Below are 12,549 nucleotides of genomic sequence, written 5' to 3'. Positions count from 1 at the left end.
GACTATCAATTGTTTTTCAACAGGACAATGACACAACACAAACCCCCAGGCTGTGTAAGGGCTATTTGACCAAGAAGGAGTGTGATGGAGTGCTACATCAGATGACCTGGCCTCCACGATCATCTGACCTCAACCCAATTGAGATGGTTTGGAATGAGTTGGACCGCAGAGTGATGGAAAATGAGCTACCAAGTGCTCAGCATATGTGGGAACTCCTTCAAAACTGTTGGAAAAGCATTCCTCATGAAGCTGGTTGAGAAAATGAGGGGCAAGGTGTCATAAAGGTGTCATAAAGGAAAAGGGTGGCTACTTTGAAGAATCGCAAATATAACATATATTTCGATTTGTTTAACACTTTTTTGGTTACTACATAATTCCATGTGTTATTTCATCATTTTGATATCTTCCCTATTATTCTACAATGTAGTAAAAATATAGAAAAATCCTCGAATGAGTAGGTGTGTCCCAACTTTTGACTGGTACTGTAAATAAGAATAAAATTGTATTCGAATTCTCTGACCATGTAAATTCCTAATTCAGCCTACATAGATATTGCACATTACATACAAAACAAACAGACATGAGAGAAAGACTTAATCACCCGATGGTGCCGCAAAGTAGTATGGATTGCACCGCCATCATTCGGTCGCGTCATTGCCATTGTTATGAATGTTTCACAGACGCCACTGATCTCCAAAAGTAGAACAGGGGCTAATGATTTTGAAAGGGAGCTAATAACTATTTCACCCATTGATGTATTTGAGTCACTGAACCTCAAGTCCGAATCAAGTCCCAAGTCCCCTGTGCTCGAGTCCAAGTCACAAGTAAGTGGCTGAAGTCAGAGTCCCAGTGCTTGAGTCCTGGTCCAAGTGCTCAAGTCTGAGTCACTGGGTCCACATTAACTCAAAATATAGTTATTTACCCAGTCAGACTTTGTGTAGTGGCAAGAAGAATTTCAATAAATTGTTTACAATCCCTTTTGTTTTCTCTCTGTGCCACAAAATGGTTGACTTTTCCCACAATTTGTTAGGTTTATTATTCAAAAATTGTTCTAAAATTGATTTTAAAAAGTGTTTTCCTTCATCAACATACACACAATAGCCCATAATGACAAAACAAAAACACGTTTTTAGAATTTGTAGCAAATGTATATAAAATAAATATCACAGACCCTTTACTAATGTTGAAGCAACTTTGGCAGCGATTACAGGCTCAAGTGTGCAGGGTAGGAAGCTACAAGCTTGGCACACCTGTATTTGGGGAGCTTCTTACTTTCTTCTCTGCAGATTTTTTCAAGGTCTGCCAGGTTGGATGGGGAGCGTTGCTGCTATTTTCAGGTCTATCCAGAGATGTTAGATCGGGTTCAAGTCCAGGCTCTGGCTGGGCCACTCAAGGACATTCAGAGACTTGTCCCGAAGCAACTCTTGCGTTGTCTTGTCTTGCTGTGTGATTAAGGTCGTTGTCCTGTTGGAAGGTGAACCTTCGCCCCAGGCTGAGGTCTTGATCGCTCTGGAGCATGTTTTCATCAAGGATCTCTCTGTACTTTGCTCCGTTAATTTTTTCCTCAATCCTGACTAGTCTCCCAGTCCCTGCAATGAAAAACATCCCTACAGCATGATGTTGCCACCACGATGCTTCACAGTAGGGATGGTGCCAGGTCCCCTCCAGACATGACACTTGACATTCAGGCCAAAGAGTGCAATCTTGATTTCATCAGACCAGAGAATCTTGTTTTTTCACGGTCTGAGAGTCTTTAGGTGCTTTTTGGCAAACTCCAAGCGGGCTGTTATGTGCCTTTTACTAAGAAGTGCCTTCCATTTGGCCACTCTACCATAAAGGCCTGATTGGTGGAGTGCTTCAGAGATGGTTGTCCTTCTGGAAGGTTCTCCCATCTCCACAGAGGAACTCTAGAGCTCTGCCAGAGTGACCATCAGGTTTTTGGTCACCTCCCTGACCACTGCTCTTCTCCCCCGATTGCTCAGTTTGGCCGGGCGGCCAGCTCTAGGAAATGTCTTGGAGGCCACTGTGTTCTTGGGGACCTTCAATGCTGCAGAAATGTTTTGGTACCCTTCCCCAGATTTGTGCCTCGACACAATCCTGTCTTGGAGCTCTACGGACAATTCCTTCGACCTCATGGCTTGGTTTTTGCTCTGACATGCACTGTCAACTTTGGGACCTTATATAGACAGGTGTGTGTGCCTTTCCAAATCATGTCCAATCAATTTAATTTACCACAGGTGGACTCCAATCAAGTTGTAGAAACACCTCAAGGATGATCAATGAAAACAGGATGCACCTGACCTCAATTTCGTTGCTGAATACTTATGTAAATGTGTTTTTTTAAATAAATTTGTCAAAAATTCTAAAAACCTGTTTTCATTTTGTCATTATAGAGTTTTGTTTGTAGATTGCTGAGGATAATTTTTATTTAATCCATTTTAGAATAAGGCTGTAAAGTAACAACATTTGGAAAAATGTCAAGGAGTCTGAATACTTTCCAGTCACTGTAGGCTACCAATAATGTTACCAGGGCCACGTTCAGTTGAAAAACGTTCTTGAACATTGCAGATAGAAATTCCAAGAATAGAGGCTACGTTATTTCTTATTCAACATGTCAGAGAGGCATGTTTGTTCTACAGAGCATATTTATGTCTGAACGTTTCAAAATGCTGAACATTCCCCCAGGTTGCTAGCTTTAGCTAGCCAATGAGGTAACATAACTGAACAAGGTGTAGCCTGAACAAATAACGGTCCGGTCCGCAAGTAACCTAGTTTAAGAACGGCCTGTGATATGCTTTATGAATGTAAAATGCTGCCCGCCAATGCACGATCTAAATTTATAAAAACATAGCGCTGGTATTATGGGTCATGTCTTTTAAATGGTACCTTAAGGGCTTAAAGCCATTTTCTCTGAGGAAAAGAGGGACACTTGACAACAGAACCTGTATATGAAATGCAGTGGGAGAAGTGGGAGGGTTGAACGAGACTACACATTTAAAAGACGGCCTACTTTTCTATAGCCTACTCAAGGAAGAGACTGTTGTTTTACTATTAAACACAATGCTGTTATTGTTTTTCATTTGGTAAAGCAGCTTGTATTTCTTAACCAGCAAAGAGTATTCTAGCTAACTAGAAGGCTGGTGGTGTTGACTGGTTAAGGTGAAGCAAGAGAGTCACCTGGGTGATTATTTTAGTCACTATTTTTGTTGACGAAATGAACAATGACTCCATGATGGCCCAGTCCTCTACACAAGCCGAACCAGATACTTAACAGTACAATGTCACGTCAGTGACGAAAGTGTTCCATTTAAATAAGATGTACCACTATACAGTATTTCAGGCCCTGAGTTTTCACCAACCGGGAACAACTCTAGGCTCTACCTGTATCATATACATCCAAAGTTTCCTCAAAAATGTATATTAATCAGCATTGTTCTTTGGTCGGCCTGAATATGTTCAGAGCTCTATATGAACCCCATGGAGGTGCAAGGGAATAGCAGACATAGCCTGGTCCCAGATCTGTTTGTGCTGCCTATAGGTGTTGGCAAGACAGCACAAACAAATCTGGGACCAGGCTGTAGCAGAAGTGCTGTGGGATTAAATGGAATTCTCAATTGTGCAAGTTGCATCCATGTTAGGGTCTTGGTAACGGGAGTTGGGCGTAACCTGGACTTGGGAGTAAGGGGGGTGAGACTGGGGGCAGTGGCGGATACCAGACAGATGGAAGGTCATCTGACACCACCACTGCTGAGTAGATGGGTGGTATGTCCTCTATCACCGCTCGGTAGGAAGGTGGAACGTCCTCTGGGTCCTTTGGGTCAAACTGCAATGGAGAGGAGTCAGGTTCATGTTAGTGCCAAGTTGAACGGTTATAGTCACTGATACCTCTGTCTGTGTGTAGTTTCTGTTTCTTCAAGTTGTTTCTGTTTCTTTAAAAACTGAATGTGAAGTGATCATATGTTGCTAGTAGTTCGGTCACTAGACTGCTTAGAAGATTGCACTGCCCGTGTTTTTAAAAGCAAGTTATTTTTTTCTAGCCTGATTCAAGTGAAACATAGTGAGCACAGCATTCAGTCTGGTTTTGCAAGGCTGATGTTTCCCCCCTAAATGACAAAATTGGGGAAAGTATTGACAGCCGCTGAAAGTCTTTATAATCAAGATGTCTGTTGACAGTTTGAGGAGGTCAACCTAGCAGTGGAGGGATGTCGTACCGGAGTGTATGGCGGTGCAGGGTTGATGAGATCCACTGAGCTATACGGCGGCAGTTCTCTATAGGGAGGTCTGTAGACAGTCGTGGGTAACGGTGGAGGGGTTGGGGCCCTTGAGGGCCGAGGAGGTCTACTGGGGGGACTTGCCTCCTCTCTTTGACCTTCTGTCCTCTCTTCTTCATGCATAGGGATGACATAGACAGAGGAGTCATCTGACTCTTCTTCCTGAGTGCACAGCCATTTTCTACGGCAACACAGCAGGTACAGTGCTATGCACATCAAAGGCGTGATTAAGAACCTGGGAATTGTAGTTTGAGGAATGTAGGATTTAGTCAGGAGTCAGTCAACTACAGCCAGAACTACAGTATATATTACACTTAGGTTTGATGATGACTGATGACCATGGAAGTGACAAGGATTTGCCACTTAGTTTTGCTCTTGGACATCTTTGTAAAACTATTCTCTGTACTGTACAGCTGAAGTCGGAAGTTTACATACAGTTAGGTTGGAGTCATTAAAAGTTGTTTTTCAACCACTCCACAAATAACTTAGTCGGTTAGGACATCTACTTTGTGCACGACACAAATCATTTTTCCAACAATTGTTTACAGACAGATTATTTCACTTATAATTCACTGTATCACAATTCCAGTGGGTCAGAAGTTTACACACACTAAGTTGACTGTGCCTTTAAACAGCTTGGAAAATTCCAGAAAATGTCATGGCTTTAGAAGCTTTTGATAGGCTAATTGATTTGAGTCAATTGGAGGTGTACCTGTGGATGTATTTCAAGGTCTACCTTCAAACTTAGTGCCTCTTTGCTTGACATCATGGGAAAATCAAAAGAAATCAGCCAAGACCTCAGAAAGAAAATTGTAGACCTCCACAAGTCTGGTTCATCCTTGGGAGAAATTTCCAATTGCCTGAAGGTACCACGTTCATCTGTACAAACAATAGTACACAAGTTTAAACACCATGGGACCACGCAGCCGTCATACTGCTCAGGAAGGAGACGCGTTCTGTCTCCTAGAGATGAACTTAATTTGGTGTGAAAGTGCAAATCAATCCCAGAACAACAGCAAAGGACCTTGTGAAGATGCTGGAGGAAACAGGTTCAAAAGTATCTATACCCACAGTAAAACGAGTCCTATATCGACATAACCTGAAAGGCCACTCAGCAAGGAAGAAGCCACTGCTCCAAAACCGCCATAAAAAAGCCTGACTACAATTGCAAATGTACATGAGAAGAAATATCATACTTTTTGGAGAAATGTCCTCTGGTCTGATGAAACATATATAGAACTGTTTGGCCATAATGCCAAGGAGGAAAAAGGGGGATGCTTGCAAGCCGTCCCAACCGTGAATTACCGGGGTGGCAGCATCATGTTGTCGGGGTGTTTTGCTGCAGGAGGGACTGGTGCACTTCACAAAATAGATGAAATCATAAGGAGGAAAATTTGGTGGATATTTTGAAGCAACATCTCAAGACATCAATCAGGAAGTTAAAGCTTGGTCGCAAATGGGTCTTCCAAATGGACAATGATCCCAAAGCTGTGGCAAAATGGCTTAGGGACAACAAAGTCAAGGCCATCACGAAGCCCTGACCTCAATCCTATCGAAAATGTGTGGGCAGAACTGAAAAAGCATGTGTGAGCAAGGAGACCTACAAACCTGACTCAGTTACACCAGCTCTGACAGGAGGAATGGGCCATAATTCACACCAATTTATTGTAGGAAGCTTGTGGAAGGCTACCCGAAACGTTTGAGCCAAGTTAAACAATTTGAAGGCAATGCTACCAAATACTAATTGAGTGTATGTAAACCTCTGACCCACTGGGAATGTGATGAAAGAAATAAAAACTGAAATAAATCACTCTACTGTTATTCTGACATTTCACATTCTTAAAATAAAGTGGTGATCCTAACTGACCTCCGACAGGGAATTTTTACTAGGATTAAATGTCAGCAATTGTGAAACACTTCTTAAAATTATAAACTGGGTGGTTCGAGACCTGAATGCTGATTTGCTGAAAGCTGTGGTATATCAGACCGTATACCATGGGTAGGACAAAACATTTATTGGTAATCAGTTTACAATAGCAATAAGGCACCTCAGGGATTTGTGGTATATGGCCACTAAGAACAGCCCTTAGCCGTGGTATATTGGCCATATACCCCACCCCCTCGTGCCTTATTGCTTAAATATAACCTCATGTTATTGCACACATACTGTTGTAATGTGTAGCATATAGTACATCCACATCGGTGTGTAAATTGGAACATCAGTATGTTTGTTTCTGTTTGGTAGAGGTGGAGATCACAACATAATATGGAAAACAGAAAGACTTACTTTATCATATCAAGTAACCAACTTTCATTCAGCATGATGCGCAGTCTGTTGTTGTGGCAGGCGTCTGTCTCCGTGTGGAGAACGCACAAAAGAGAATCCTAAGGTACAGTTCAAGGATCTTCCTTACGTTTCTATCCAGCAGCCTCCTCATCACTATTAGGACTTTCAACAGCTCTCTGTGAATCAACAGTAAGCGCTAGTCAATCGGTCATGTTCAGTTCCTATTCAATGTCAGACTCAGCTTCACGACCCAGAAATAACCCATCTCAACCCTTTTTTTGTGACCGGTTCAGAACCACTTACATAGTACGTTCTCAGAAGTCATTTCATTTTCTAGGTGCTCCAGGTGACATAAAATGTAGGTAAGAATTACACAAGTCTATCTAAAGTCTGCATCCTTTACATTTCTTCTAAAGGCCAAACGGAGCAGATTCTGAGCAGGACACTGACCACTGATCAGCAGAGACAGATGTGATCAGGGGTGTATTTATTACGGAAACTGTTTACCGTTTAAGAATCAAATCGGAAGCAAACAGAGCAAACAAAACGTTTTGCAACAGAATCGGAGTAATGATTTATACCCCTGAAGTCACAGGCAACCGAATAAGCTACATTTAATTGTACAAGTTTGACCTCTTTTACAAATGAAAACAAGTAAACTGGAGCATAAACCTTTGACCCTTTTGTCCATAAATGCCCAATGACAAGTGTGATCATTACAAAGCCCCTGTCAACAACCATTTAATACAATGGTACAATCCAATGGAAAAGTATACACTTTATACACTGTTACAAAGAGGGAGAGGCATAGTTGTTATGGTGCCTCCCTCTACCCAACCATGACCATGTTAAAATAATTGAACTGGGTTGAATGAATTTGGACCTTGTATGATGTACTTACGTTTCATTCTGACTTCAAAGTCTAATGAAAATCAGTTGGATTTGGAGTAAGACAACAGTCATGCAATATCCTGTCGCCAATGACTACTACATTATTACTGCATTTTGTAATTATAGATGTATTCAAAATGCACCTTACCTTAACAACCAAGACCTCTGAATGTACGGCAACCTGTATGTCGACCTGTGAGTTGCTTTCATACTCTTGTCACAGGAAGTACGCAAAGACACACTTTTACAGCCTTATTGACCTGTTCAAAGACCCTAAGCATGTTTACTGTCAGGTACTATCAGGTGCTATCAGTGACGCACAACACTTTGAAGCTACGGGTGCGTCCCAAATAGCACCCTATTCTCTATTTAGTGCACTTCTTTTGACCATAACTGCACCCAAAGGGCTCTGGTCAAAAGTAGTGCACTATATAGGGAATCTGGTGCTATTTGGGACAAATCCTACATCAGCCAATTGCTTTGAGGCACATGGAATGAAGACTCAAGTGGAGATATTAATAAACATACTGTATATATAACATATATGATATAGATGTGTAAGACTATTAGAGGGAGGGAAATGAAGAATATAAGGCTAATGAGAAAAACAAGGGGTCCACGTTAAGGCATGTAACTGAGGAATGCAGTCTGGGCATTGTTGGGACACGTCGCGGAAGTTTGGATGAGTGAGACCCACAGCTGCTTTACATCGGTAGGAATGTGTACTTTTGGAGGGATTTTGTGAGATATATGTAGGCTATAGTAGCCTGGTCCCAGATCTGTTTGTGTTGTACGGTCTTCGTAGTGGTGTGGTGTTGTCAAATGCAGTTGTGTACAGTTATAACTGAATAACTGTATAATTGAATGGCTGAATAACTGTATAACTGAACGGAGAACCATAACATAGCACTGGTGGACATAGAGGTAGTTTCTGCAAAACACAACATAGCAAAATATAGATTTAAAAACGTCCTTTAATGCAGAATCCTGTCATCAATATACTTGCAAATTGAAATAAATCTAATTTGTTTTATACATATTCATAAAAACTCAATCATGATCACACACTGTATTCAGGTTACATACCATATTCAGTTCAATTCATTGCTGTGCCATGTTATCATGTAATCCCTACATAGCAGAAGGTAGATAGAGAAGACACGTAACAATATAAGTTATGGAAGCGGAGGAGGTGGGGGTGGTGGAGGAGGTGGGGGCACCTTAGTGGAGGTACCAGGGAGAGGAGGAGGAGGTGGTGGAGGAGGAGGAGCATTACCCATTGAACCAGGTGGAGGAGAAGCAGGGGGGAAGCTATTTGATGAGCTGGGAGGAGGTGGAGGATGAGGAGTATTACCCATTGAACCAGGTGGAGGAGGAGGAGGTGGAGGGGCGAAGCTATTTGATGAGCTGGGAGGAGGTGGAGGTGGCGGAGGAGGTGGAGCATTACCCATTGAACCAGGAGGAGGAGGAGGAGGAGGAGGGAAGCTATTTGATGCGCTGGCAGGAGGTGGAGGCGGAGAGAGAACATTAGGGGATGCATTCGGTGTAGGAGGAGGGGGGTTATTCGATGAGGTCATGGAGGGTGTTGGAGGAGGAGGACCAGTGCCCATGGAGCCAGGTGGGGGAGGAGGAGGAGGTGGGATGTTGGAGTCAAACGTGGATCCAGGAGGGGATTGTGGGCAGTTTTGGATGAGGTTTGAGGAGACTGGCAAGGTGGGCACCGATGGTAGGGCCACATTAATGCCAAGATTGGACCTGGGAGGGTAGAATGAGAAGGTTCCATTCAATGGATGTATCACTTTATCTTTGAGACAGTTAAAGCCATGTAATACTAACAGATGGTACTGGTTTTAAGGGCACAATTTCATGATGAGTTTTACTACAGTATGCTAACTGGTCCTATCCCATCACCACTCACCACCCTAACTAGCGCTGTGCTTACCTATAGAGATCCTTATTGACGCTGGCTGAGGAGGGTTCCCCAGGCTGGGTAGCAGGAGCAACGGGACATTCCACAGGGCCACAGCTCCCTGTACTCCGCACGCTCTCTGTGGTCCCTGTTCTTTTCCGAGGCTGCGACTCATTGAGCTGGGAAAGACAATAAATTGAGAAAAACACCACAAACATATTACTGCTCTAAAGTCTAGATGGCCCAATAACATTGCTCTGGCGGGATTGAATTACAAAGTAAGTAGGTGCTAATAAGTAACTAAGTGCCAGTAATTGTAATTACAATAATGTAGACTGCGGTTTATTATCTGTGGACAGTCGATCAATATCATATTACAGAAAAACAATGCTAAGTCTAATGGGATAAAATGTATCCATAAAGCGAAACATTCTCCCAGCTGTCCTCACGTTAAAGCTGTGGCCCAGTGTGTCCAGTCCGGTGAAGGACATGGGTCTTCTGATGTAGCAACCCTCGAGCTCCCGGCCAGCTTTGGGAGGGCTCATTAATTTGGCGCAAGCCAACTTCGTTACTGTGGTGAAAATTCCCATCTCTCTTCGAGACACCTTCTCCTGATGGATAGCTACAGCCTGGGAGATAGCACAGGTATTACAACACTGAGTGTAGGTCCCAAATGACACCCTGTTACCTATATAGTGAGGTAGTGCACTATATATGGAATAGGGTGCCATGTGGGACGCACTACTGTACTGTACATCATCTATTGAGCAAAAGCCCCGTACTGTAGTGTAGCCTCATGAGCTAACTGATGGATAAAGCGACAGTGTTTCTCACCAGAGAGAGGAGGTTGAGGGAGTTCTCCATGTCTTTCAGCTGCATGGCCTGGGTGTCCAGCAGTCTCAGGACAGAAGTGGCTAGGCTGTCGATCTGGTAGGCCACACTGGCCAAAGCCTGAGTGGTCAAAGCCTTGGTCTCCTCCAAACCCTTCCATGTGTTCTCGTCCTTTAATCATGTTTCAAGCATTATTTTCTTGGCAAAGGTATGATATAGCAAAACTTCTTACAGTGTTAGTATATTTTTGGACACAATCAGAATACTATGATAAACAGAACGAGTGCACAACTTGACCTTTTATATGCCTCAATGTTCCCTCAAAATGGGTAGGCCTAAGGCTGTAAATTAAAATGTCAAATGTTTTATAACTACGTTATAAAGAAGGCATCGTACCGTTTTTGTTTCAAAGACAGAAAGAGAAAGAGCACAGCAAGCAAGTAAAAGTAATTCACAATTTCCACCAAATATATTCAATAAGCAAATAAATAGACTAAGCCTATTAGAATAATTCAGTTGGTTAATTATGTTATCATTGTCAAAAAATACTCACCTGTAGGCCTAAATAATTGTTTTCACAGTAATCGGCCACTTTGTGAAGGTTGTTATAGTTGTCAATAAGCGCCTTTCTCGACGCGGGAGCCTCTATTAATATTTGGGTAGCAAGTTCTGAACACTTCGTTTGCTCGGTCATTTTAGACTTTGTTCGGTCCGGAAAGAATGTGCAGAAGTTAACTACAAAGTAAAGGTGTGTCAAACTCTGTGGGTGTGTTCTTATATCAATAGTCGAGGAGGACGAACGAAAGCGTCCCGCCAGCGAGCTAGACTACCTGGGTGCATTCATTACTCCTATTCCGTTGAAAAAAGTTAGAAGTTTTGCAAAACTGTTTCTAACGGAAACCGTTTACTCCAAACGGAAAACGTTTGGCAACGAAAACGCTAGTTTCTAATAGACAAATACAGGTAGGTTCCTCCCTGGTTCGTTCAGTTTGCTCTGTTTGGTTCACTTTGGTAAACCCTAAACTGTTTCTGTTTTAAAACGTTTTGCAATAGAACAAAAGTTTTGCAAAGAATCTGACTATGAATATACTCCAGGTGAAGTGACAGGCGAGGCATGCTGCTGCAAGGAGTTTCTGCTGAATGCGGAACAACCGCAAGGTATGAGTTTTGACTCCAACTAGGCTACGGTGTTAATATTACAGGCTAAACTTAAAAAACAACCATACGATTTAGCACGGCTGATAATCATCTAATAAGGTAGCCTAAAGCTAGGCTACTTGAATAATCACAATTCTATACAGTGAAAATATGTAATTTATAGGCCTACGTTTTTAATGTCAGCACCCAAATATCGATTTCATTTATTTAAATAACATTGCTTAGGCTCGCCTTTTAGGTGATTTTTCTAACATAGTCTTTATTTCAAAGACCCCAAATGAAAGGAAATGTGCAAGGTCCATAAATACATTAACAGGATAAAGCTATAGCCTTCTCTACTGAACCTCCACTAGAGGTCAGTCTTATAATGCATTTTCTACTATGGCCTCAGCAGTTCAAATAGGTCCCTTCTCATTACCTGCCTGCCTGCCTGCCTGCCTGCCTGCCTGCCTGCCTGCCTGCCTGCCTGCCTGCCTGCCTGCCTGCCTGCCTGCCTGCCTGCCTGCCTGCCTGCCTGCCTGCCTGCCTGCCTGCCTGCCTGCCTGCCTGCCTGCCTGCTATGTGGCTACCTCTATCTATATATCCATCGAAATCAATACCCTACTCTATCTCCATAATGGCATAAAATTATGATAATATGTCAAATCTATGTTTTTGAATTAAAAAAACGTATGCATCCATAAAGGGAGCTTCCTCCTGTATATTTGCTGCATTGCAAGTTACTTTCCTTCTTGCCATGATCATTGATCGGCTCCTAACAAACAAGCCTGCCGCGAAGATTGTAAAGACTATACAGCCTTTGATCCACATGAATGAAGTCAATCAATCAGTGAAGTGCTGCCATGTACAATGTCTAGGGGCGGACTGGCCATCTGGCATTTTGGGTATATGCCAGATGAGCCGGCCCATTTTTAGCCCTATCCTCCCATGTACAATGTCCCTGATAATGTTCTGATCCTGCTATGATTGCTTATCAATAAGCCAATAAAAAAAATACCTGTTAATGTGTCGAAAGCCATTTTGAACAAAAGTGCGGTTTCGTCAGGTATCTTGTACATTTAAAAAATGTAAAGCCAATAGCGGTTTCCTCTGAGATAGGCCAATGCATACATGAGATTGAAGCATTTTGTCCAACAAAAGACTTGTTGCAATTTGAATTACCTTGAAATTGATTGATTGGTTGATTGATTGTAAGGTGAGAC

The 12,549-nt window shown here is 42.5% G+C and overlaps 1 protein-coding gene and 2 long non-coding RNA genes across 3 annotated transcripts; 1 reads left to right on the top strand and 2 right to left on the bottom strand.

Annotated features, from left to right (window-relative positions):
* Window positions 1-2,374: 2,374 nt before the first annotated feature.
* Window positions 2,375-7,699, bottom strand: LOC124047593. The gene is made up of 4 exons (XR_006841115.1): window positions 7,598-7,699; window positions 6,559-6,734; window positions 4,212-4,506; window positions 2,375-3,823 (listed from the first exon to the last, which is right to left on the bottom strand). It is a non-coding gene; the product is annotated as an uncharacterized LOC124047593 (long non-coding RNA).
* Window positions 7,700-8,405: 706 nt separating this feature from the next.
* On the bottom strand, window positions 8,406-10,974 carry abi3b (ABI family, member 3b). Its single transcript, XM_046367906.1, has 5 exons — window positions 10,743-10,974; window positions 10,193-10,360; window positions 9,808-9,987; window positions 9,392-9,537; window positions 8,406-9,204 (listed from the first exon to the last, which is right to left on the bottom strand). Exons 1-5 carry the CDS (start codon window positions 10,881-10,883, stop codon window positions 8,625-8,627), a joined length of 1,215 nt encoding a protein of 404 aa, XP_046223862.1. The 5' UTR covers window positions 10,884-10,974; the 3' UTR covers window positions 8,406-8,624.
* A 77-nt stretch (window positions 10,975-11,051) lies between these two features.
* On the top strand, window positions 11,052-12,302 carry LOC124047592. The gene is made up of 3 exons (XR_006841114.1): window positions 11,052-11,152; window positions 11,285-11,347; window positions 11,739-12,302. It is a non-coding gene; the product is annotated as an uncharacterized LOC124047592 (long non-coding RNA).
* The last annotated feature ends 247 nt before the right edge of the window (window positions 12,303-12,549 follow it).

This window comes from Oncorhynchus gorbuscha, linkage group LG11 (genome assembly GCF_021184085.1).
Source record: "Oncorhynchus gorbuscha isolate QuinsamMale2020 ecotype Even-year linkage group LG11, OgorEven_v1.0, whole genome shotgun sequence".
Classification (NCBI taxonomy): Eukaryota; Metazoa; Chordata; class Actinopteri; order Salmoniformes; family Salmonidae; genus Oncorhynchus; species Oncorhynchus gorbuscha.
Note: the sequence above shows the minus strand (reverse complement) of the source record. Positions and strands in the feature narration are given on the sequence as shown.